This window comes from Panthera uncia, chromosome D1, assembly GCF_023721935.1.
Source record: "Panthera uncia isolate 11264 chromosome D1, Puncia_PCG_1.0, whole genome shotgun sequence".
Classification (NCBI taxonomy): Eukaryota; Metazoa; Chordata; class Mammalia; order Carnivora; family Felidae; genus Panthera; species Panthera uncia.
In genome coordinates, this window is record NC_064808.1 from 8,912,633 (window position 1) to 8,936,734 (window position 24,102).

Below are 24,102 nucleotides of genomic sequence, written 5' to 3' on the forward strand. Positions count from 1 at the left end.
CCCCCGCTCCCTCCGCCGGAGGCCGACTGGCTCGCGTTCGCGCTTCCTCGCGGCTCCGCGACCCGTCGCCCTGGCAACCCCCGACGCGTGTGCGGCTGCCAATGAGGCGGCGAGGGGGCGGGGCCGGGCGGGGCCAAGGTGCCGCCTAAGTGGGGTCCGGGCGCCCGGGCCCGCCCCCCGCGCCGGCCCTGGAGACCCGCCCGGAATCCGACGCACGCCAAGGGAACCCGAGGTCCGCGCAGCGAAAGCCTGGCGCTGTGCTAACACAGACCCGACGTCCGACGCTGTCTACACCTTCGGCCCGGCGAGCCTTTGGGCGTGCGGTGATGTGGAACCCAGAGCGGCAAGTAAGAAGGAACCGAGGACCTAGGAAACCCGGCCCGCGACCAGGACTCTGGCCAAGTGGCTCTCGGGGAGGGACTGAGGGGCCCGGTCATGCCGGCTTGCTCCCATTCTGCCCGCTGGGGTCACTTTAGGATAGTAACTCGCAACAGTGTCACTTTCTGGCCCTTTTCGGGGTGGGTCACAGCTGAGGATTTGTGGGGACTTGGCTCCGCCCCCATTCCCCGCCCTCGTTGCCCAACAGGTTCCTTGTTCGCGTACTCGTGTACTCACTCCAGTCTCCTGCCGCATCCCTCCAGCTGTGTTCAAGGTCTGTGCGTGGCTGCGGTGGGCAGAGGACTGGGACACGTGAGCCCCTCCGAGCGCCACCAAGGATGACCACTCCTTCTGTAACTCTCTTGCGCATGCTCCCACCAACAGCGGTGTGCCCCTGCCTTCTTCCCTCCGGTTCAGATCTTGGCAGAAACACCGGCTCCCATTTACTGCGAGCCTGCCATGTGCCCTGCGCTGTACTGAGGGCATTGTACTGAATCCTTGCAACACGTCTGAGGTGGTAGGTACCCTCAATACCCCAGTTGCAAAGGAGAGAAACTGAGGCTCTGAGAATTTGACTTGAGCTGGGGGACTTGCCCAAGGTCACCCCGCTCCTGAGTGGCTGGGATTTGTGCTCTTAATCATGTATCACACCAATAAATAGAAAAGAATGACGGGGCGCCTGAGTGGCTCAGTCGGTTGAGTGTCCGACTTCCGCTCAGGTCATGATTTCATGGTCTGTGAGTTCGAACCCTGCCTTGGGCTCCCTGCTCACAGCTTTGAGCCTGGAGCCTGCATCAGATTCTGTGCCTCCCTTTCTCTCTGCCCCTCCCCTGCTCACGCTCCGTCTCTCTCTCACAAATAAATAAACATGAAAAAAAAAAAAAAAAACAGAAACAGTGATGGTCCCCACCTCTGGCAATGAGTTCTCTCACAAGGGAGCCTCTAACTCTTCCCTTGAACCTGGCTGGTGGGACTATGTAAGTGACTATGTCCAGGCAGCAACCTCTCCTTCGACCCACCGGGGTTCCCATCCCCACTGCAAGCAGTGGGGGAGGCCAGCCCAGGGCCAGAGAACAGTGGCCAAGGCAAGGCAAGGATAAGAACCACTTGTAAGCTGCAATGTAAGCTTCCCCGGTGGCAGACAAGTGCACAGGTGCCTGGCACATAGTAAGTATTCAATGAAAACTTTTAACTTTTTAAAAACGTTTATTTATTTATTTTTTAGAGAGAGTGAGAGAGGGAGACAGAGAGTCCCAAGCAGGCTCCGTGCTTTCAGCACAGAGCCCGACACAGGGCTTGAACTCATGAACCGTGAGATCATGACCTGAGCCGAAATCAAGCATCAGACGCTTAACCGACTGAGCCACCCAGTTGCCCCAAACTTTTTAACATTTTTTTTTTTTTAGTGGAGACAAAATTTACGGAGAGTGAAATGCATTGATGGTGAGTGTCCAGTTTGATGAGTTTTGACAAATGTAAACACCCACGTAATATTCCCATCACTCCGAGTTTCCCTGTGCCTCTCTCAGTCAATCCCCCCCGCCGAGAGACCACCATGAGTCCGACCTTTATCACCAACTCTCTCTCTTCTCCTTTGGGAGAACTCTGTGGAAGAGGTGATACCTCAGAGGCTAGAAAGCTGAGGAAAAAGAACCCAGCCAAGATGCAGGGGAAGAGGCTGAGTACCTCCCCCCCTCCGCCGCCCCCCAAGCAGTCCCCCTCCCCCAACCCAGGAACATTCATGTGGAGGAGGAAGCCCAGCCAGCCCCCACCCCTCCGCACAAGGCTCAGAGCTGGCACTCCAGCACCAGGCAGCCCTCGTGGGCTGTGCCGGCATGGGCAGGAGTCACAGGAGCTCCCGCACCCCAGCCCCAGCCTGGCAGAGCTTCCTGGGGTCAAGGGCACAGGGGACCAGCCCTCTTTTTGCTCCGAGTCTTTTTCTTGCTCTGAGTAGATCATGTACCTTCACCTCCCACCGGGCCCTTCTCAGTGGGTAAAGGTAAAATGTGCTGGCGTTCCAGGCCCACGCAGGCTGGCAGCGGGGCAATCATGTTGATGAATCACGCTGGCACTGCAGGCGCCCAGTCCTTGTCGAGAGCGTCACTAATGAATTAGCTTCACCCCCAGCACGAGAGCGTCACTAATGAATTAGCTTCACCCCCAGCACGGGGCCTCTCAGCCTGTCCCTGCTCCCCAGGAAGGCAGGAAACTGAGACCTGGGAAGGGGGAGCAGGGAGGGCAGGAGAGAGGGCTCAGACCCTGGCTGTCCCCTCTGCATGCGCGTGCGCGCGCGCACACACACACACACACACACACACACACACGGCCTCTCTATGCCTAATCACAAGCTATAACTGCCCTGCCCACCTCCAAATCTGTGGGGTTTTTTAAAATAAATTTTTGAAACGCAGAAAAAGTACAAAGCTCTCTGTGATAAACATGCCTGTGCCCAGTATCCAGCATTGACAATTGTTCACATTTTGTCACACTTGGTATACATCTATTTTCTTTCATATAAAGAGAAGAAAAGCAGTATATGTAACCCAGAAGTCTCCCTCCCGTGCTCCCACCCACGGGCACCCCTTCCCCACCAGGCTGACCTTGCCAAGGCCCCCTCTTTGGGGCCAGAACCCCTGTGGCTGCTGAGACTAGAATAAGATCACGGAGTGTAGGTATCGTGGGTTCTTAGAAAGCAAGGATTTGAGCCTATTGAATTCAAACCATGAAACAGTGGAGCAGGGACGGTGCTTAGCTCTGTTAAATGTCTGCAGGAAGTTAGTGATCCTTACCCTAGAAAAATGTGTGGAGGCAGGAACTCACCATTGATGTACACAATTCCCACGGGCTCATGGTCTCCTGGGCTCTGGTCCAACTCCGTCATTTGGAGAAAAAGGAAATTGACGACGTCCTTCATGCCAGGCTCACTCCTCTGGTCTGCAGCCCTCCCCAACTTGAGTCCTTGCCTCCACTCAGGTATTCATTCAACAAACATGAAGCCCCTATGTGTATGTCTAGGCACTGGGGATGTCTGTGAATGTGAACATTATAGACAAAAACCCCTGACTTTGGGGGCACCTGGGTGGCTCAGTCAGTTAACATGTCCAACTTCGACTCAAGTCATGATCTCACAGTTGGTGGGTTCGAGCCCCGCATCGGGCTGTGAGCTGACAGACCCTCTGTCTCCCTCCCCTGCTCGCTCCCTCTCTCTCTGAAAAATAAACATTTTTTAAAAAATTAAAAAAAAAAAACCAACACAACCCTGACGTCGTAGAACTTATATCCCTGTAAGTGGAGATAGTCAACAAGCTGCATTCAGGCCACGGTCAGGCCGTGGAGGAGATAAAGCCAGAAAGAGACGGAAGGAGGATCGAGGGCCCCATTTTAAGTAGAGTGGCCAGGGAGACCTCATTGACCGGATGGTCTTGGAGAAAAGATGGGAAGGAGATGAAGTAGACCACGCAGACAGATGTCAAGGGGAAATGCATCCTGGGCAGAGGGCGTGGCTGTGCCAAGACCCTGGGGCAGGAGTGCGCTGGGGCATTCTGGAGCAGCAGGGAGCCCCGGGAGGGGAGGGGGAGCAAGGGGGAACGTGGTTACAGATGAGTCCAGAGACAGCTAGTGAGGAGGGGGCGGACCTCACTGGGTCCGTGGCCTTTGTGAAGGCTTTGACTCTGAATGGGAGGTCACTGGGGGGTTTCTTTGAGCAGAGAAGTGCCCTCGTCAATCTGACACATATTTTAACAGGATCCCTTTGGCTGCAGCTGCAAGGAAGGTGTGGGGAGGGGGGGAGGGAAGGAGTTTGTGCAACTGATGCACCTCTCACCTGGGTTCTCTTCCACAAGAGAATGATGGTTATCGCTTACTGGCACCTGTAGGCTATCTCATTGATCTTTCACTGCAATTTTGCCAGGCAAGCACCCCTTCTTTGACTGCTGAGGAATTGCATTCAGCGAAGTAACTTGATCAAGGTTATGCAGCCGGGAAGGAGCAAAGCCAGTCCATCCTATTGCAAAGTCTGGACGTCTCCTGCTGTGTCTCATGGTCTCCCTCGGTTGGGGGAAATTAGAGAAACCACCCAGCGTTGCCCAAATGACTGCTCCCATCCTCCAAACAGCAAAACGGCTGCCGGGACTGCCCTACTTGGAGACTTTGATCCATGGCCCCAGGGTTCCGTGTGTTTGAGCAGCTAGGGGCACCCTGGAAGCCACAGGACAAACCTAGGAACCTCAACCAAGTTCAAGAGGGCAGAGCAAAGAAGTCCTCAAGTGCAGGGGTGGTGATCTGGGCTCAGGATTTGCCTATTAGCAAATTCCAGGTAGTCTCTGACCCATTATTAGACCAGAGCCCTTCACTGGGTAGCCAAACACATGAGGCTAACTCAGCCTGCTCCCCAGACCTTCTAGAAACTAGAGGCTAGACATGATCTGAGGATCACATTCCCCTGGAACTTGAGCTCTGAGAGTGAGCTGCCTGGTCAGTTGAAAGGTGAGAGTTCTCTCCTTTCCCTTCTAGGGACACCAGAGCTGGAGCAAAAGAGGCCAAGAGAGTGAAGGCCACACCTCCATGCCATGGATGGGAACCTGACCGTCCTAAGAGGTTCTGGGCATGACAGCTTCTTCTCCAGGAAGAGGCCACAGTGGTCATGGCTAGCAGCTGCCCTTGCATTAATACATTCCTATGGGGCACCTGGATGACTCAGTCAGTTAAGCTTCCAACTTCGGCTCAAGTCATGATCTCACAGTTTGTGAGTTCGAGCCCCACATCGGGCCCTGTGCTAACAAGTGTGGAGCCTGCTGGGGATTCTCTCTCTTCCTCTCTCTCTCTCTCTCTCTCTCTGCCTCTCCACCCCCTCAAAAAAATAAATAAATAAACATTTTTAAAAATGCATTTCTGGATCCGTGATCAAGGGCAAGCTGGGTCTTCTGCTCTAAGACTATAGATGCCAGTCTCGACCATGACCACTAAATACTTGCCCGGCCTGGCCCCCTTCCCTGTGGCAGGGGCTGCTGAGGGTCACGACTTCTGTTTTCCTCCTCTTCTCGCTGGGCGGCTAGCCCGCTACTTCTCCCAGGCCGATGGGGTGGGGTCCTGGATGGAGCACCGGGCCCGTGGAAATGGGCAGAAGTGATACATGCCACATCCAGACACAACCCTCTATTCTTTGGGTTTCTGCAGTATTAAAGGTGGAAAGACCCGGATCCCCAACCCGCCACTTGGAGATGAGTGACCCATGTTAAACTGTGAGGCAAATGAGAAATACGGTTTCTTTAAGTTTATTTACTTAGAGAGAGAAAGAGACGGGGCATGCACACGAGTAGGGGAGGGGCAAGAGAGAGGGAGACAGAGAATCCCAAGCAGGCTCAGCGCTGTCAGCACCGACTCCAACACGGGGCTCGAACCCACGAACCGTGAGATCATGACCTGAGCCGCAATCCGGAGTCAGACGCTTAGCCAACTGAGCCAGCCGGGCGCCCTGAGAAACGCATTTTTAATATGTGTAGCCATTTGGACTTAGGGGCTCTTTGTTACAGAATCAGCCCGAACTGACTTGCATACTCCCTCTCAGTGTCCCACACACACCAGCTTCTTTCCACCCCAGGATCTCTACACATGCTGGCTTCTCTTCTTCCTTCTCTATTTGGCTCACGTTCCTCATCTTTAAGGTTTCAGCTCCAACTTTCCTTGCTCGGAGAGTACTTCCAGGACCCTCCAGAGCCCGTCAAGCCTCCATCCTGTAGATTCTTGAGCTCCTACGTGTCTCCTTCAAAGTACTTGTCCCGATTGTAATTAAATAATCAGCTGCGGGTTACTTGATTGGAAAGTGTTTCCCCTGTTACCAGATACAAACTTTGTGAGGACAGGGACCTTATCCACTGATACGCCACACACTCAGCCCGGTGCCTGCAGCATTGTGCCTGCACGGCCAGCACGTGTGAGGCCCTTTCTTCCGCCTGAGCCACTCACCACCTCTGAATCTCGATGTTCACATCTGGAGGAGGAAGCCCAGGGCTAGGGCGAGGTGAGCAAGGCACAAAATTGAAGGGGATGACAAAAATGACCTCAGTAATCAACATAAATAATAGTTCAATGCGATGGTTCTTGGTCCGAAATTAATGCAGAGAATCTACAATGAACAAAACCTTACAGTTTCAAATGAAGATAGGATCAGTATCATTGCTGTGATGAACCCCATTGGAGCCTTTGGCAAGAGGAAAAATCCATAGGTCTTGTCCTGTCTTAAAGTGTTGGTATTTTGTTCACTGTGATCTTTTTTGCATTCACTTTTATTTTTTCAGCGACTGCACTACACTATTATTTATCTGGATTGCAGAGGTTTTTTTTTTTTTTGTTTTTGTTTTTTTTGACACTTTTCTAAATTCTGTGCCTGGGAGGACGTCTCCCTCACCTCACCCTACTCCCGGCCTTGGAATGGGCGCAGTCACCCCCTCTTGAAGAATTATCATGAAGCATCGGTGAGTAATATGAGACCTGGGGTTCGTCATTCTGAGATATTAACCAATGCTCCCCTGTAGACAATTTGCACACACCCATTCCCATCTGTCAGATACTAAATTGGCTTCCTATATTCCCTGCTCTCGCGCGCTCTCGGAGGGAAACTCAGAACAAAGAATCAAATCCTTGCCTTTGAGTTGCAAAAGACGCTTTGAAACCCGAGTTCAGACTATAGCCTTGCGGGAGCTGGGTTTTGAGACAGAAATCTTTTGTGTAGGTCCAAAAGCTTGGCTTTGAACTTGGAGAGCGGGGAGTTGATGCCAGAAGCCCTGGAGTGGGCCAGCATGTGTCATCACAGGGGCCAAGATCCCACCCAAAAAGAGAGAAGGGCTCAACCAGTATGTGGGAGAGAAGGGGCAGAGTTGCACCCCTACAGATGGATGGGTACATCGCGCAAAAGTGCTCAGGCTTCACTTGCTCTGGGCTAAGGCAGAGGGTGGCATGAAAACCATTCCAGGAACACTTAGGGGACACCAGGGCAGAGGGAATCCACAATTTCCTTACCAAGTGTGGCCTAAGAATGTATCAGGCTTCCCACAAGTGCCCCTGTCTGGATGGAGAAGGCTCAGGAGAGTCAAAATTCAGGTGAGCTAGCCCCTCCGCTGAACCCTCTGCCCTTGAACTGCTGTCTCATGAGAGAGAGCATCTAGAAGTTTCTGCACCTCTGAGATAGACTTGGCGTGCTGACAGCAGCTGATAGACCTCGAGGGGCTGCATGTGCGGCCCCGCTGGAGGCTGGTTCACAGAACCCTGGCAACCAGAGCTCAGAAGGTCCCAGCTGCTTCGGGGCAGGTGCGGGGGGGACACGTGTGGATTGACCAAAACCCACAAAGATCACAGTGGAGGGTCCACATCTCCGGGAGAGTCCACGTAGGTGGCTGCCTGCCCCCCAAGAGCAAGCTCCACACGCTGCTAAAGAGGACAGGAAAGGGAGGAGGGGCAGATTGGATTTGAGTCCCGAATGGACAGAGTTTAAATTCAGAGGGGTTGAGGAAGCTGGCCTGGAGGCCACCGATGGACGTCTTCGCTAAGTTCAGTCACAGACACACCACGGTGCGTTTCCGAGCTCCTGACTAGGTGTCTGTGAGATCCACACCCGCCGTGCAGATGGCGCCACGTACAGTGGCACCCCGGCCCAGGGGGCGCCTTTGCATCAGCGACCTCGCAGGTTGGTAGACCAGTAGGGAAGTTGAGGGAGGGGATCTGTCTGTTCCCCATGTCTCCCAGAGTGTCCTTGAAGGCAAGCAGCATCCCTGCGCAGTGCCTAAGGCATTGCACAAACGCTCGCTTCCTTCTCGTTGGTAACCCGGATGTGAAGGATATTTGAAATCCCCGGACCCCTCAGCATTCTTCTTCGTCAGACGATCCCAACCGACTCAGGAAACAGAACCCGTTTCCTCCTGTGGAAGGTGAAAATGCCGGAAACGAACTCACTGTCCCAGCTTCCTCAGCAAGCTGGGTGCAGGCATGGGACCTCGGAGCCACCCAGCAGAAAAGCGCCCACCCTTGATCTGGAATCGGAAATCTGAGCTGCGGAGCAGAATCCCTTCTGAGGCTGGGCGGGGGCATCGGCAATGGGGGAGGCAGGCTGTCGCCAGGTGCCCGGGCTCATGGGACGATTTTGACCCCCGTTCTTGGCTGGGTAGCGTCCACGCTCTGTTCTCCAGTCTACCTAAAGATTCCGTGAGCTCAGAAATCCTTGTAGTAAGCTTGTCTTCTGCTTCCATTAGCTGAAGTTGGTTTCTGTTACTTGCAGTGTGGAGCACTAAGGGGACCACATGGTCACAGTGGAGGGTCCGCTGTCCCACACTCCAGGGTTTTCACTGCGGTACCCAGGAGTGCCCACACTGCCAGATGCCTTGGATACACTCGGGACTCCGTTTGCCCATGTTCTTTAAAGCCTCCTGCCCCTGGTGCCAGACCCCTCCAGGACAACGTGTTTCTGCGGCAAGGGTCTTGCCACAGGGACCACCCCTTGTCACTGGGGCCACAGTAGGCATGCTGGGGCCCAGAGTCCCATAAAGTCTTGCCTGGACACAGCTCCTTCAGCATCACCCAGTGTCTCTCTGAGGATAGGTGGGCTAGGCCGATGTCCTTCTGACCTGTCCCTTTAACCTGGGGACCTCTGAGGACATACGCACGCTAACACACACTCTTACTCACACGTTCCCCCTTCAGCCAAAGAAAACCAAGCCCCACACCTTGCTGGCTGCCAAGGAGATGCCCGGTTCTCCTAGGAAGCTTCCAGGCCCCGACTTCAGCCCACTTAAGGGCCCCAGGTCAGCGATACCATGGGGAAGGCCTTGTGTTCAGAGCGCAGAGACCCGAGTGTGTGCTCACCAAGCTGCGTGGTTTGGGAGGCTGTCTCGTCTGTCTGGCCCAGGTTAACTGTTATGACAAAGGTCTTTCCAGGAGTGAAGCTTTACGATTCCAAGAACGTTCTTGGCAGAGCAGCCTCGTGAGAAGCAAGGAGTGTCCAAAGGCCCGAAAGACCGGCAGGCTCTCCTCTGACCTTGAACGGAGGCCCCCAGGTGGGGGAAGGGGGGGTGGGATCCTGGGTCCCGCTCCTCCTCTGCCCTTGTGTATTTGACAGTTGGGAAAATTTCCTCGAGAATGGGTGGCCCTCCAGATGGTCCGAGAGGAAAGTGGGGATCGGATTCTGAGTTTCGGGCCCTCCATCTGTCTGGGTTTAGCAAACCCACGGTCCTTCCCACGCAGGCTTCCTCCTAACCCCCTCCCCCCCCACCGGGGGCCTCCAGTTCCCACAGACAGGTGCCTTTTCCCAGCTGGCCAGCTGTCAAGCTTGTGAGCTGGTGGCTCTTCCTGTCACCACGTGACCCGGCCAGATGGTACCTGTCAACATCAGCTGCCACAGTGCCATGACGGGCAGCGGCCTCACACACGTCCCCGTGCGTCAGGAGTGGGGCCCGATGGCGTGACATCCAGCGTTCCTCCCAATCCTGCCGTCCCATCAGCCCTCGGGCCTCCACACCCCCACACCGCGGCTGTCAGCACAGCACCCACCTGCACCCCCAAACTACCCCCCTCTGAGGGAGGCCCCTCCGTGTTCTTGCTGAGAAAATGAAGGCCCACGGAATATTCCCAGCACCCAGCAGGCTGTGGGGGCTTAATAAAGTTAATCATCATCATTGTACACCTCAGAACGGCTTCTAGAATATCCGCGGGGAGGGGAAGGAAGCTTCTGGTAGCAGCTACAATCAGCACCCACTAAGAGTGACTCACCTCAACACCCAAGCCCTGGTTTCCAGGTGAGGGAAGAGGCAGGCCGCTTGCCAGAGAGCCTGGCAGGAGTTGGCCTTGGGGACATGACAGGAGCGGCCTAGGCCTCCTGGCTGTGCAGGTGGATTACGCACCCAAGAGGGGGCTGCTCCTGGACAAGGGTCCTGAGGGCGCCTGTCCCGGGCCAAGCGGGATAAGACGACGGCCAGACCCCGTGAGTGTCCCAAGTCCCCACTCCTATGTGGGCCTCTGGTTCCTCTGCTCCAGCATCAAGCCAGCTACTGTTCGCCAGCCAAGCACTCAATACCTGTCATTTGTTTAGCCTACGACATGGGTAATGCTATTAACTGCAGCTGAGAATGGTCAAGTGGCCTCCCCGGCGGGTGGCAGGCTGTGGAGAGCTGGGTACGAACCCAGACCATCTCCAGAGCTCATGTCAGGACAGCTTTGCTCCGCTGCCTGCCTGGGCCCGGGGAGAAGAAAGGGCTCTGGGCTGAGGCCGGCTGAGGCCGGCTACGGCCGGGCCAAAGACTCACGTCTCGGAGGGGCAAGGGGACGGGGCCTCCCCAAACGAAGCCACGTTATCCGCGCCCGCACTCACCTGACAGCACGGAGCAGGTGTGCTGTGGCAAAGGCCAGCACTTCAGTGGGGTTTCAGTAACCTGAGTGGCCACGGAGGGGAAAGTATCTACCCCTCCTCCCCTGGGGACACAGAGAGGTTTGCACCGACCTGATCCTGGTCTTGGGGCCAGTGGCGGGGGGGAGGGGGGAGAGGGGCGCAGGGGGGGTCAAGATTAGAATGTGAGGCCTTCAGGACAGGACAGGGGAGTTTGGTTGGGGTTAGTCAGAGGGTGGGCACGGTTGAGGGGAGGGCAAGGGGGCATATACAAAGAGAAGAGGCGGCCTGGAGCCTTAAAACTCAGAGGTCCTGTGAGGTCACAGCTGTGGCATCCGTGCAAGGGGTGGGGGGTAGGCACAGCAGGGTCTCAGCTGCTGGCCTGTACATACACAGGAAGCCTGGATGACTGACATCCTGGGACTAGGGCAAGTGACACCCAGAAGCTCAAATCTGGTGCTCTGCTGACAGGCAGTGTTCATTCACTCAGTCGTTCATTCATTCATTCATTCATTCTCTAATACTTCCTGAACACCTACAAATGTGCCAGGCACTGTCCTGGGCTTTGGAGTCCCCACTGTGAACAAGACAGACGTCCTCTGTGGCTTTGTTGAGCCCCATCATTGAGGAGGAGGTCAAAGAAGGGCTCCCTAGCCTTGAGCTGGCCCCTGCACTGTGTCCTTGCCCACGGCCTTGCCCCTTACAGCGCCCACAACTGGCCGTGCTGCCCGTTTAATTCACGGTCCGGCTCACACACCCTCCCCCACGGGGCCTGCTCTGAGAAACCTAGCGGGGTGGGCAGAGGCCAGGAAGGCGTGTGTGATTCCGAGGCGACTCACACCCCCACCAGGCTGCTGCCAGTCCGGGCTCCCCCCTCCCGCACTTACCAGCAGGCCCCCACCCACAGATCTTGCTGCTGCGCGACCCGTGGCCGATGGCGCCGCCTCTGTGTCTGTCTCCTCATCTAGAAGATGGGGACATCCGTGCCCTGTACCGGGCAGGACTTCCGGAAACATCTAGGCTAGGCGTTGGGTCCTCTTGCACCCGCTTTCTGCCACCGCATGCCCTGGGTCACCCCGCCCTCACGCAGCCTCTTGGGCTGGGGTCCAGGATCCAAACGGAGAGGTCAGGATGGGGCTCCTGGAGAGAAGCCACAGGGGGCGAAGGCAGGAGCTAAGGGGAGCAGAGGGGCGCTGCTCAGCCCCCTCTCTGGGGTGGAGTCCTTAGCTCCCAGCTCAGGAAACAGCGTGGGGTGGCCCCAGCTCACCCGGCCTGGAAACTGGGTGCCGGACAATGGGAGGGGGAGGCCGTGGAGAGAGCGCGTCATCAGTCTCCAATGTCCCCGACACCATATCCCTTACTGAGTCAGACAGAGGAGGGGTGAGCAGGAAACCTGAGCTGTAAAAGGACACTGGAGGGGGAAGAAAGAAATGGAGATGTGAAGCGGGGTGTGTGTGTGTGTGTGTGTGTGTGTGTGAGACCGTGGGCTGGAGGGGCTGGTTGATCTCTTTCCCACCCCCGACCTCACCGTGGCCAGGCCACAACGGACACGCAGCCCAGTTGGCCAACCCCTGATTTGGTAACTTGCCCCCAGTACCGGAGGCCATGGACCCACAGGACACACCCACAGTCTGGGCGGCTGTCACTGGGTCCTGAGTCTGGCTGGGTTTGTAGCTGAGAGACTCTGTGTCCCCAGTCCCCTCCTCCAGTGCTGGAGCCAGCTGGAGCCACCCACATCCCACATGGAGCCCCAGCCAGGCCGAGTGAGGACAGCCCCCCGGGGCCTGCCACTCAAGACTACTGGTACACCCAGGCCTGGGGGGGGCCAGCAGTGCGGCTCACAGATACCCACTGAGGGGTGGGGGAGGGGGCAGCTGCTAGACCACTGAGTCTGCCCCTCTGCACGCAGGCCAGCCTGAAAGGTGCAGGGGACAGCCAAGCCTGGGGCTGCTGCTGCCTCTCTACCCTGGGGACCTCAAGCCACTCGTGCACTCTTTCTGGGGCCAGAGTTCCCTTAATATAAGGAGGAGATGGCGCTGGTGGGGCCACAGCATACAGTTGTATAGTTGTGCACTGTGCAAATGCACCTGGCGGAGGGGACAGGCACTGAGAGGCAGCCCAGGTTCTGCCTTGCTGGCCCCGGTGTTAGGCTACAGCTTCTGGAGGAAGGAAGGCGTTTACTTCCCAAGAGAAGTTCCCTCTTGAGGAGCGGTGGGCGGAGCGGGGGGTGGGGGACACTCGTTTTAATTCTCACAAAAGGGCTGCCCCGAGGCACCAGGTTTTTCAACCAGCCTCCACTCCTTCCTGTGTCACTGTCCAGGTGTCCATCCAATTGCAGACCTCTCTCCATCCGTCTCTGGGGAGAGATCTCTATGACTGCCTTCCCCTCGGTCCTCCCTTCTCTTTTAAACCAAACAGTGTGGGACTCAGAAGGACCCTGGAAGTCCTGCTCAGATTCCCCTGCCCCATTTTATAAACATATTCTTCCTAGACCCGTCTCTGTCCCCCCTCTGCCTCCCCCTACTCTGTCCCACCTGCTCCCTCCTGGGGCTTCCTCCCCCACCCCCCAACACTGACTGAGCCCTCAGCACAAGCTGTAGGAGACCCCTTGACCGAAGAGGAAACTGTGTCTGGGTCCATAGCATCACAGTGAGTCCAACACGACCTCCCTGACTCCAGAGTTGGCCCTGCCGCCCGCCCCGCCCCCCCCCCCACCGCCACCCCGGCCACCCAACTGCAGCACTCTGGCCGCGCCCTCCCCAATCCTTCCCCAGCTCCCCTGGCAAGGACTAGACGTGCTGACCCGCTTCAAGGCTCTTTATTTCATTAGGAAAGTAGCCAGGGGAGTCCCAGCAGGGGAAGGGATGGGAATCCGCTCCTGTCCAGCTGGGTTGGCAAACCTGTGGGGAGCGGAGATGCCCCCTGAGGGGCTGCAGGGTGGCTCTGGGCACTCCTCCACCTTGAGAGGTCCCCAGTCTCCCACCCCCCCCCCACTCTGGGACAGGGTCTCCATCAGGGCTTGCTTGTCCCAGGGCAGGGGAAGTGGGGCCGGCCCCGCAGGGGAGCCCCTTACCCAGACTCAGGCTCAGCTGGATGTGGCAAAGTGGCTGCTGGGAGGCACAGCTCGGTAGAAGGGGTCCTCCGCGATCAGGGTTCTGCAGGGGAGGGGGGAGCGGGGCCGGGTGGGACCTTCTGCTCTGCCTGCCCCTCCCCTGGGGCAGCCTTCAGCCCGGTTGGCCAAGCCACAAACGCTCTTTTGCCCGCCAACTCTGGGCCACTGTCTTACAAATGTAATTTGGGGGAAACTGACCTGAGCCAAAAGGAGTCAGAGTGAGGCTGAACCACAGTCCATTCAGCTTTGTCCCCACCCCCCACGCAGCCAGGCAGGGAGCAGGTGCTGGCCCCCGGGATGGGGATGGGAACAGGGAGGGTGGAGGGCAGCCCCCACAGAGGGAGGGGTCGCTGGGGAGAGGGGGGTAGCAGGAAAAGCAGTGAACAAACCTGAGAGAGGAAAGGGGCCTCTCAGACAGACAGACGGATGGAGGGAGGGAGTGAGGGAGGGCAGAAGCTGGGGAAAGGCCTGGATTCGGCAAAGGGCAAAGCGGGGGAGAGAGGGCCAGCTACCTTCCCACGTGGGGGTGCAGGCGCCGTAGGCTCTCCGTGGGGGTGGGGGTGGCCTCCATGCGGGTGACCGGCTGGTTGAGGGCGTAGCCTCCAGGCTTCTGGGGCTGGATGCCACCTCGGGTCCAGCCTTCTCGGTCCAGACCCTTAGGGATGTTCTCAAAGTACCTGCAGCACAGGGAGGGGGTTCTTGGCTATAAGTCGGCCTCTGCCCACCTCTGCGGCCTCTCTGCCCTTCCGGGATGGGAATCTTGAATCCAGCAGGGCAGACTGCCTCCGATCCCTCCAGCTTCTTTACCTTTGCCCGCGCTGTGCCCTCTGCCAGGCACTCCCTGAGCCCCTGCCCGCATGGGGGACGCTGGCTCTGCCGTGAGCTGGATGGCCCTCCTTTGTGCAGCCCCCCATGCCGAGCCAGCACTTGGGAACGTAAAGGACCCTTTAAGTGCACCTCCCTCCCCGGCCTGTGAACACCTCAGGGGTGGGGAGTGGAGACCCCCTCCTTCGTTTCTCTCCAGGGGATCCACTTGGTTTCCGTTTTGCTACTATTCACTGAGAACTGGGCCAGGCTCTGAAAGTGCCCGGAGTACGATGCGGGCCCCGCCCTGGGGCTTACAAAGTAGGGGTGCAGACAGGTAAGTGGGAAAATCAGTGGTTACCACCCCTGGGGAAGGGCAGCATGCCTGACAACGGGCAGGAGCTCAGGAAAGCCGAGGGGGGGTGCGGTGGGAGAAGGACCCCACAGAGCTGGCTGGGGCAGAGGTTCTGCCAGAGCAGCTACAGGACGAGGGCATTTGCAGGGACACTGTTGTCCCCCAAAACCCAGAGTGAGTCTCAGCCCCTCCCCCTCGCCCTCCGTGGGACCTGGAACAGATCACGGCTCTGCCGTGTGGCTCCGGCGTCACTTCCCCCCTCTGAGCTTCAAAGTCCACATCCCAAAGAGGGGAGTTAGCCCGAGGATGGGAGGCATCTTGGGAGACCAAGGAATTGGGGGGCAGTGTGGACACAGGCGGACACACAGAGGGCAGATGTTGTGCTAGGAGGCTTTTGTCCAGAGAATTACACCTCCTTGATCCCACCCCTGTAATGCCCTCCCCATCCAGTCCTGGCCCCAGGAGCCCTTCCCAACGGCTCTAGGGCCACTTCCTCCTGGAAGCCCTCCCTGATGCTCGGCACAGAGCTTACTTTCTGGGGAGCACAGAGCCTGCCTGCCATGGACTGGTTGTAGGATCTTAGCAGATGGGATATTGTCCCACCCGGGCCCCCTTGAGCCCCCTTGTTCTCCCCCCGCCCACCAGCCTGGGCATCAATGGCCTGCATTGCATCAGAGAGAAGTACAGAGGAAGGCATCCCAGAGGCTGCTACAGCTCCCTTTGCCTGAGCAAGGAGGTACCGGGGATTCTTAGTATGGTCCCTGGGGACAGCCCTTAACTAACGACGGATGGGTGTGGAGGTATCAGCCCCCTAGTTCTCTCCCCGCTTGGCTGGGATGATCCCGGGTTGTGTGTTTGCACCATTTTCTGGAGTCTTCCCGCGGGATATCTGGCTGATACCACACTCGCTCGGGGCTGCCTTCCTCTCCCCATACCACTTTCCCACTCCCCCACACTCCCCAGTAAGAGGCTGGCACTCAAATCCTTGGCTCCGGGGCTGCTTCTGGGGGAACCCACATTGATTCAGTGTTGGTCTACCTCACAGACTTGTGAGCTCGTGACTTGTCTCAGTGTCTGTCTACAAACCGCACGTCAGCGTCACGGCCGTCGATTTGCACAGGGAAGGGGGGCTTACCCTTGGTTGTAGGTGGTCAGGTACTGATTATCCATGTCTGGGTCATAGGGGCTCCGGATGTAGCTGGGGTTGTTAAGGCTGAACCCTGTGGGCTCCTGCACAAGAGGTATAGAGGGGACGTGTCAGGCCGGGACGGGGTGGAGATTCGGGAGTGGGGCTGGGCACCCCGGCCTCACCTTGTTTCCCACAGTCTCCCTGCCAAGCAGGGCAACGTTGGTCTGTTGCACCCGCTGGGGGGGCTGGAATTGCCCGTGGCTCACGCTGCTAGGCCATGGGCCGGGTGGGGGCACCTGCAGATGACAGAGCCACAAGAAAGGTGGCCGGGTGGCCAGGGCGAGGCAGCAAGGATAGAGGGAGCGTAGGCAGATGTGGCCCTGGGGCCTCGCCCTTCCCCCTCCAGACAAACCAAATTCCTGGTTTGAAAGACACCCCTCGGGATGCCTGGGTGGCTCAGTCGGTTGAACGTCCGACTCTTGGTTTCGGCTCACGAGCCATGAGTTTGAGCCTTGCGTCGGGCTCTGCACTGGTAGTGCAGAGCCTGCTTGGGATTCTCTCTCTCTCTGTCTCTGCTTCTCCCCTGCTCATGCTCTCCCTCTCTCCCCCCTCTGTTCCTCTCTCTCTCTCTCTTTCAAAATAAACAAAAACAAAAACAAAGACACGCCTCACTTTCCAGCTTCCTAGGCCTTTACTCCTCCACCAGGACGTCCAAAACATCCCGATTCTTCCCATTCTTTAGTGCCCAAATGCCACTGCGCCCAAGAGACCTCCCTGTCTCCTCCCGTAGAGTGCTCCTGCTCTGAGGGAGCACCCCACCCCCCGCAGAAGGCCACTCACTCTGGGGTTCAGCAACCTCTCATTCACTCGGCTGTAGCCTGTTTCCCGCTCGGAGCCTCTGGCCAGCACAGGCAGGAACTCATCCCCCTGTAGCAGGAATGCAGCCACTGGCACCACGGCGTGCCTGCTCCCCCCACACCCTTCCAGGTAGTGTCCTAATGGCCCCACAGAAGGACCCCAGGCTGTGGGTCAGACAGCCCTCACCCCCACCAGCTCAGCTTACACGAATGTGGGTCATGGGGAGAAAGTCGGACCTGGTGACGTTCCGGCCAGGGTGGAGGACCTGGAAAGAGGCCCCCAGAGGAACATGAGCAGCGGCCCCTTGTCCTGCGTGCAGGGGAGGGCTCACAATTGGGTATCATTGGGGCAACTGAGGAAAGGGAAGAGTTTGGGGAGAACAATGCTGAACGGGAATCAGCAGGCCAGGGCTCTGGTCTGAACTCTTGTCCAAACATTGGCTCTCTGCCCCTTCTCCTCTTTGGACCTCAGTCTCCTCATCCATAAAATGGGGCCGTGGGGGGGGCTGGACCAAAGCGGTGGTTTTTACCCACACTCGTTCATCTTGTGTTTGAACAAAGGGTTCCGCAGCTCACACTTTTATTTTTTTTAATTTTTTTAAATTTTTTTTAACGTTTATTTATTTTTGAGACAGAGAGAGACAGAGCATGAACAGGGGAGGAGCAGAGAGAGAGGGAGACACAGAATCGGAAGCAGGCTCCAGGCTCTGGGCCATTAGCCCAGAGCCCGACTCGGGGCTCGAACTCACGGACCGTGAGATCGTGACCTGAGCTGAAGTCGGACGCTTAACCGACTGAGCCACCCAGGCGCCCCAACTCACACTTTTAAAGAAGCTAGAAGTCACCCTGAGGTCCTAGTGGGCAGCAGCCTGACTTACCGGGTCCCCAGGGACGGTCTGGGAGGGTGGCTGGAAGCCAATGGGGTTCTTGGTAGACTCTTCGGTGAAGCCAGTCTCCTCCTTGGAGCCAATTGATATCTTCTGCAAGAGATCTGCAAAAGACATCCCCCCTGTGCTGTCCCCAGCCCCACTCCAGCCACCTGGCCCTGCCCACATGGCCTCCAGAGGCTCAGTGTCCCAGCCAGTAGGCACAGAGCTGGCTCCAAGGGTCTGGAGGCCCAAGCTACAGGATCGTGGGCATCTGGAAGACTTAAGAGTCCAAGATAGACAGCGAGAGGGGAGAGGAGAAGAGGAGAAGGAAGGGCAGGGCTGATGGGCCAGGAGGCGGCTATGGTCAGGTTCAACAGCCCTCCTAAGCGAGTGAGGTGTCCTTGGGGGATTGGCACTAAGGCACGTCTCCCCCTAGCTGCCTGTGTGTCCTTTTTTCTCCCGCTGGTGCCTTCTTTGTCCTGTGCCAGCTCATCCGGGTCCCCTGGAGTCTCTCCTAGGGCTCAGGTATAGGGTAATATAGTGGGAGAGAGGCGTGAGCCCAGACGTGTGCCTACCTGGCTGGTTTGAAGTCTCCTTGAGATACTTGGAATTGTACTCAGAAGTCATGAAGCGCGGGCCCTGGAACACAGAAGGTGAGCCGGGGGGGGGGGGGGAAGAAAGAGAGAACGGGGCCCCGGGGGGGGGGGGGGGGGGGGGGGGGGGGGGGACATAAGAGAGAACAGGGCCCACGAGGCGGCTGGTGGCATTGGTGGGTCTTCAGTTATCTGTGCTCTGAGTAGACCTGTGTGGCCTGTTCTGAGCAGGGAGGGCCAGCACAGCGCTCCTGACCCAAATCAGGATGGGGCATCCGAGCCCCATAAATTCCACCATGAGAACACGGTTCCCCTGTGGCAGTGCCAACTGTGACATCCCACACTGGACTCCCAGGAATGAACAGGGGGCCCAGAGCCCTGGGACCCAGACTAGGAGGGGGCCCAAAGCAAGGAGAGAGGCTGAGGGAAGAAAAATGGGTGCTTACTTCACAATTAACCGCCCAAGGCTGAACAGGTCTGCATGGGAGAGGGGAGGGAAGGGGCCCCTGGGGTTAAATCCCAAGACACGAGTAAGGAAGCCTGGGAGGACCGCTCTGATGCAGTCTGGGAAATAACAAATGACCTTGGCTCTCCCCACTGTTTCTAGGTATGCTGAGTCCACCTTTATTTAGCTGGCTTTCAGGGTGAGTCAGAGCAGGTACATGTCTCCGGGAGGGGAAGCGGGTGGGTCTGGCCCCTCTGCCCAGGGCACAGCCCTTACCGGGGGCTGCCCACTCACATGCCGGGAGTTCTCCCACTCCAGCGAGCCCTTGCCCTGCTGCTGGTGGAGCAGGGGCATGTCCCTGGGTTCCAGCCCTATGATGGCCTGTGGCCCATAGTCCTGGGTGTCGAAATGGACCTTCCTGACCTGGGAGGGAGAAGCGGCCAGTCACTCTCCAGGTGAGGCGATGGCAGTCACTTCTCAACTCTGATTCTGCCCTTGGCCCCTATGGAGCATCTGTAGCCCGAGGGGCCCCTTTATAATGAAGTTGGGTCACGTCCCTCCTTTGCTCAGAGCCCTGCAATCTTCCCACTGCACTGGGAGTAGAATCCCATGGCCTGACAGCCACCCGCGAGGACCTCGGCTCCTCACTTGGCTGCAGCCATCTGCCTCCCTGCTGTTCTTTGTCACATCACGCACTCGCACCGCAGGGCCTTTGCACGTGCTGTCTGCGCTGCCTGGAACTCTCTATCTCTCACAGCGCTGCATTTAGAGGCACACTAACCTCCCTTGACTCTTTGACTCACGTCCCCATAGCAAGCTCTTTTCCGACCCTCCTGCTTTGCCGTTGCAACCCCTTCACTTCTGCTGCACCCTCTGCCTTCCCCCCCCCCCAGCACTTGCGCCTTCATATACAGAAGAGACGTTCAGAACAATCTGGTTGAATGAATGAAGGTGGTAAAGGTGATTCGACTCCCAGCCCCCATGTGGCTCCCCTGTGCCCAGTCATCTCAGCCTTGACCAACGCTTGGTGGTGCAGTTCGCCCTGCCGGAGGGATCCTCACCCTTTCTTCCCTTCGGCTCTTCCTCTACCCCAGCCTTGGGCTCCCCCTCTCCCCCCCACCGGGGGTTGCCCCTAGCTCAGCACTGACCTCTTTAGTGGGGGTCGCCTCGCTGGGCTTCTCCCGAGAATAGCCAGAGCTGGTCTGGTGTATGTTCCAGGGCAGCGGGTATGTGCCATCAGGCACCTCCAGGGGGCGGTAACTCTGACTGGTCACTGACTGGAAATTGGGGCGGACTTGTTCCCTGAGGGTGGGGCAGGAGCGGGAGCCATTACCACCAGGGCCACGTGGAGGCTGCTGTGCTTATCTCTAGAAGCTTCCCACTCCCCTCGAACCTCCCGCAGGAGTCCACCTGCCTTTGGGCCCCAGGCTGGGCGCTGCGCCCCGAGTGCCCCAGGGTCCCAGACCTAGGCCGGGCAAGGGTCAGGGCGTCTGCGCACGGAGCTTACAGTGGGTCTGATGAGCTTCGATGGCCCTGAGAGCTAAGGCTCAGCGGAGCAGGGGGTGAGAAGGGATTGTACGGACCGTGCCCCATGGCCGGGTTGTCCAGGGCATCGAGATTGGCCTGGTATGAGACCACAGGACGGTAATTTGATTTGTAGCCTATGCCTTCGTGACTGTCCATGCGGGGCCTGAACTCCTCCTGACCTGTCAGAGGGGGAGCGAGAAGACAGGACCAAGGGTCAGCGGAGTGGAAAAGCAGTGAGCAGGGCCTCCCAGCAACTGCCCCCCCTCCACACACACACACACACACACACACACACACACACAGGGGCCCAGGCCCCTTGGGATGGAGAAGGCATAGAGCCAGGGGCTGGAACAAGTGTGACAGGAGCCATGAAAGCTTGGCCCTTCGAGACCGTGGCAGCAGGAAATAGAAACGACGAGGTGGGGACAAGGTCAGTGTGGCAGAATCACAGGATGGAATGGGGGGGGGGGGGGGGGGACGGGGACAGCAGGGCAAAGCCAGCCCAACAGTACAGGTGTGGACACAGTCCTCGGGAGGCTCACAGTCCTTGGGAGGTTCCTTGGGGGACCTCGGCGTGCTGGAGTCGCTCCGAGTGGTGACAGGCCGGACAGGCTGCTCCTCTCCCAGTGGGAGGGCCTCCTCCCATCCTGCCTCGGGTCCGGGAAGGGGGGGTGGGGGGGCCTCTGCCCAAAGGGGTCCTCACCATAGGCTGTGCAGTAGGTGGTGGCGTAGAATTTCAGGGGATCCGTGCAGCCTCCTGAACTCATCTTTACATAAGGGGACACAACCCCTAAGGGGAGTTTCCCCATCATGATGCTGTGGGGCAGGGCCCCGAGGGGGGGGCACCTAGGAAGGACACACAAGGAGCCCCATCAGGTCAGCAGCCCAAAGGCCCCGAGCCTGGCTCAGGCCCGGGCTGCGGAGACCATGGAGGTGAAGCTCGAACCCCACCCAGCCAGTGCCTTCCCCTTCGGCCTGTCCCTTTCCACCAACACCTGTGCCCCAAAGAAAAGAGTCCTCGTTGTCAACCCTTCACTCTATGCACTCGCTTCGCCTTCCTCACACCTTGTTGTCATCTCCCCAGGGTATAGCCGGGAAACCGAGCTTCCAGAAGATGAAGAATTCGCTCATAATAGGTGGCTGACTGCCAGCTCCTGATCTCAATCCCCTCATGGCCTCCTCTGCGGACTGAATGGACAGACACCCTCCCACCTGGGGATTCCTGGCCACCCGGGCTCCAGAGCTCACTCCCAGCCTCGGGCTCGTCTCTCCTCCAGCTCCTGGGCCTTGCTGGAGGAAGTTGGCTCAGCCCTCCTGGGGCCCAACCACAGCTGGCCCCACCCTCACCTGCCCTCTGCTGTGGCTCTGAGGTCTGGCGAGAGAGGCTTCGGGAGGCAAGAGCTGCTCCAGAGAAGCCCAGGCCCTCTGGGAGGTGGCCAGGCCAGGAGAAACAGTGTGTTGCCTAGCAACCGGTGCCTAGCAACAGCGTCCCCACGCCTCGGAAGCCCTTCTAGAGCCCCGGGCCCACTGAGAGGCTGACCTGGCCAGGATGGGGGGTGGGGGGCGCTGCCCAGGCAAGGTCCTGCCTCCTTTGGTCCCCACCCCCCACCACCGGCTTCCCTGGGCAGAGCTGGGCAGAGTTGCTGTCTGAGTGACAAGAAATTAAAGATAATCTCAAACAACCACTCACGCTTATTGGGTATGCACTCCTCGGCAGATGCTTTACATCCTTTATCTCCAGTGCTCTGAGTGGCTCTTCAAGGTAGCTATTATTATCCCTCTTTTCACGTGGGGAATATGAGGCCGAGACAGCAGTGCTTGGACTGGCCAGAGATCTCGGGAACCCAAGAATTGAGACTCGAACGTGGGCGGGTCCAGATCCCACCCGTAAGCCTCTCGGGGAATTACTTGAGCCAGATCGGTGCCAAGCTCTTTTACACACGTCACCTCAGATAATCCCCCGCCAAACCACCCTGTGAACTGGGCACCACGATCACAGGGCCAATAGGCCACAGCCCCTGAGAGTGGAGCTCAAACCGGACGTGTCACCTTTAGTGAGGTGCCCATCCTCTTAATGTATTCAGCTCCCGGAAGACAGTTGATGCTCAATTTTTCAAAGCTGCTATTCTCAGCCTATTTTTAAAGGTTTATTTTTTGAGAGACACAGAGAAAGAGAGAGAATGAGCGGAGGAGAGGGAGGGAGACACAGAATCCAAAGCGGGCTCCAGGCTCTGAGCCATCAGCACAGAGCCCAACGCGGGGCTCGAAATCACAAACTGTGAGATCATGACCTGAGCTGAAGTTGGACGCTTAACCAACTGAGCCACCCAGGCCCCCCTCAGCCTATTTTGCAGATGGGAAAGGTGAGGCCCAGGGACATTGCCCAGGCCTCAGAGTTGGCGAAGGATTAAGACGGGCGTCAGCCAACTCCGAAGTCCCTGCTCCCTCTGGGCCGGCCCATCTGCCCCACAGGTGCTTTCAGGCTTGCAAATATTTAACAACTTGATTTCTGGGGGTGTGCTGGGGGGTGGGGAGCCCTGATGTGTAGCATTTGCCCATTTCTGCTTTCAAACTGCCAGGGCAATGTCACTAAGCAGGGAAATGGGAAGTCATACTCAACCCCGTACACAGCCCCCACTATACAGGCCTTGCACATCCAGAGCCAGTAGACCGAAGTAGCCTCCAGACCACGAATGGCAGACAAATGTAGGAACGTAATAAGGAGGGGATGACGTCGAATACGTATTGTTTCGTTTTTAATGTAATTGATTCGATTGTAAGTTTCTATCATTGGATTTTTAACAGTGGCCCAGTTTGGCAATTCGCTCATAAATTTCCTAGAGGTTTTGCCTTCTGCTCTCTCACGAGCTGGGGTGCGTTGGCTCTAGAACACCCCGACAGCTAGGGGAAAGCGAGGTGTGAATGAAGACAATGCCGAGGGAAAGGGGGCCGCCCCACCCGGGAGGTGCCCTGGCTGCCCTCAGCCTCAAGTGACTGGACCTGCCAGCTTGTGACCACACCTGACCCCCACAGAGAGGCCCTGGACCCAGAGGTGCCCTGGGGCCAAGGAGAGACCCACCAGAGGAACAACTCTGTTCAGGGATCAGAAGCTGCGAGGCCAGAAGCGAAAGCGCACAGCCCTGCTCTCCCAGTCTGATGGCGGAGGCTCGGGTGAGCTCCATCCACGAACCACAAAGGAGAGTAAGACCGCCATGCGTCCTCAGGATGGAGGGATGCAGTGGCCCTCCCCAAAGTGTGCATAGAAAAGTGGTTACAAGGAAGAGCTCGGACCCTGAAGCCTGATGGCATAAGCCCTTGGCTCTACCACATAATAACTAAGATTCCATGCGTGTTACTTGTGACTCAGTTTCCCCTTCTGGAAAATGGTACCTGCCTATGGGGTTGTGGTACATTGTAAAGCACTTGAGATACTCTAGGCGCAGTGTCTAGCAGGCGGTAGGTGGAGAGGAGGGAGGGCTCGCCACCTGGATGGCCCTGCGAGGGCGAGGGTGGGTAGCACTGGCATGCTCGGAGCCGCGATGAGTCCCTGGTGGCCGGAGCACTGTGTGGGGAGGAAGCACTCGGCCGGGAGAGGCTGTGCCAGGTTTTCCTTTTAGCAGCTGGCGGGGGCAGAGGAGGTGGCGAGAGGTTTGAAATAGTCGGG

General features: G+C 57.7%; 1 protein-coding gene across 4 annotated transcripts; it reads right to left on the reverse strand.

Moving 5' to 3' along the window:
• Positions 1 to 13,549: 13,549 nt before the first annotated feature.
• PPP1R32 (protein phosphatase 1 regulatory subunit 32) lies at positions 13,550 to 21,942 on the reverse strand. 4 transcript variants are annotated; one of them, XM_049645013.1, is made up of 14 exons: positions 21,786 to 21,941; positions 21,142 to 21,284; positions 20,419 to 20,617; positions 20,060 to 20,213; positions 19,206 to 19,334; positions 18,449 to 18,512; positions 17,883 to 17,995; positions 17,211 to 17,270; positions 16,988 to 17,074; positions 16,330 to 16,443; positions 16,154 to 16,248; positions 14,372 to 14,536; positions 13,821 to 13,902; positions 13,550 to 13,647 (listed from the first exon to the last, which is right to left on the reverse strand). In XM_049645013.1, the coding sequence occupies exons 2-13, from the start codon at positions 21,248 to 21,250 to the stop codon at positions 13,833 to 13,835; spliced, it is 1,359 nt and encodes a 452-aa protein (XP_049500970.1). In that variant the 5' UTR covers positions 21,251 to 21,284; positions 21,786 to 21,941; the 3' UTR covers positions 13,550 to 13,647; positions 13,821 to 13,832. The 4 variants fall into 4 exon arrangements, with proteins under 4 accessions (XP_049500970.1, XP_049500991.1, XP_049500980.1 ...); XM_049645034.1 differs by having other exon boundaries at positions 13,550 to 13,669; XM_049645023.1 differs by having other exon boundaries at positions 13,550 to 13,677.
• Between the last annotated feature and the right edge of the window lie 2,160 nt (positions 21,943 to 24,102).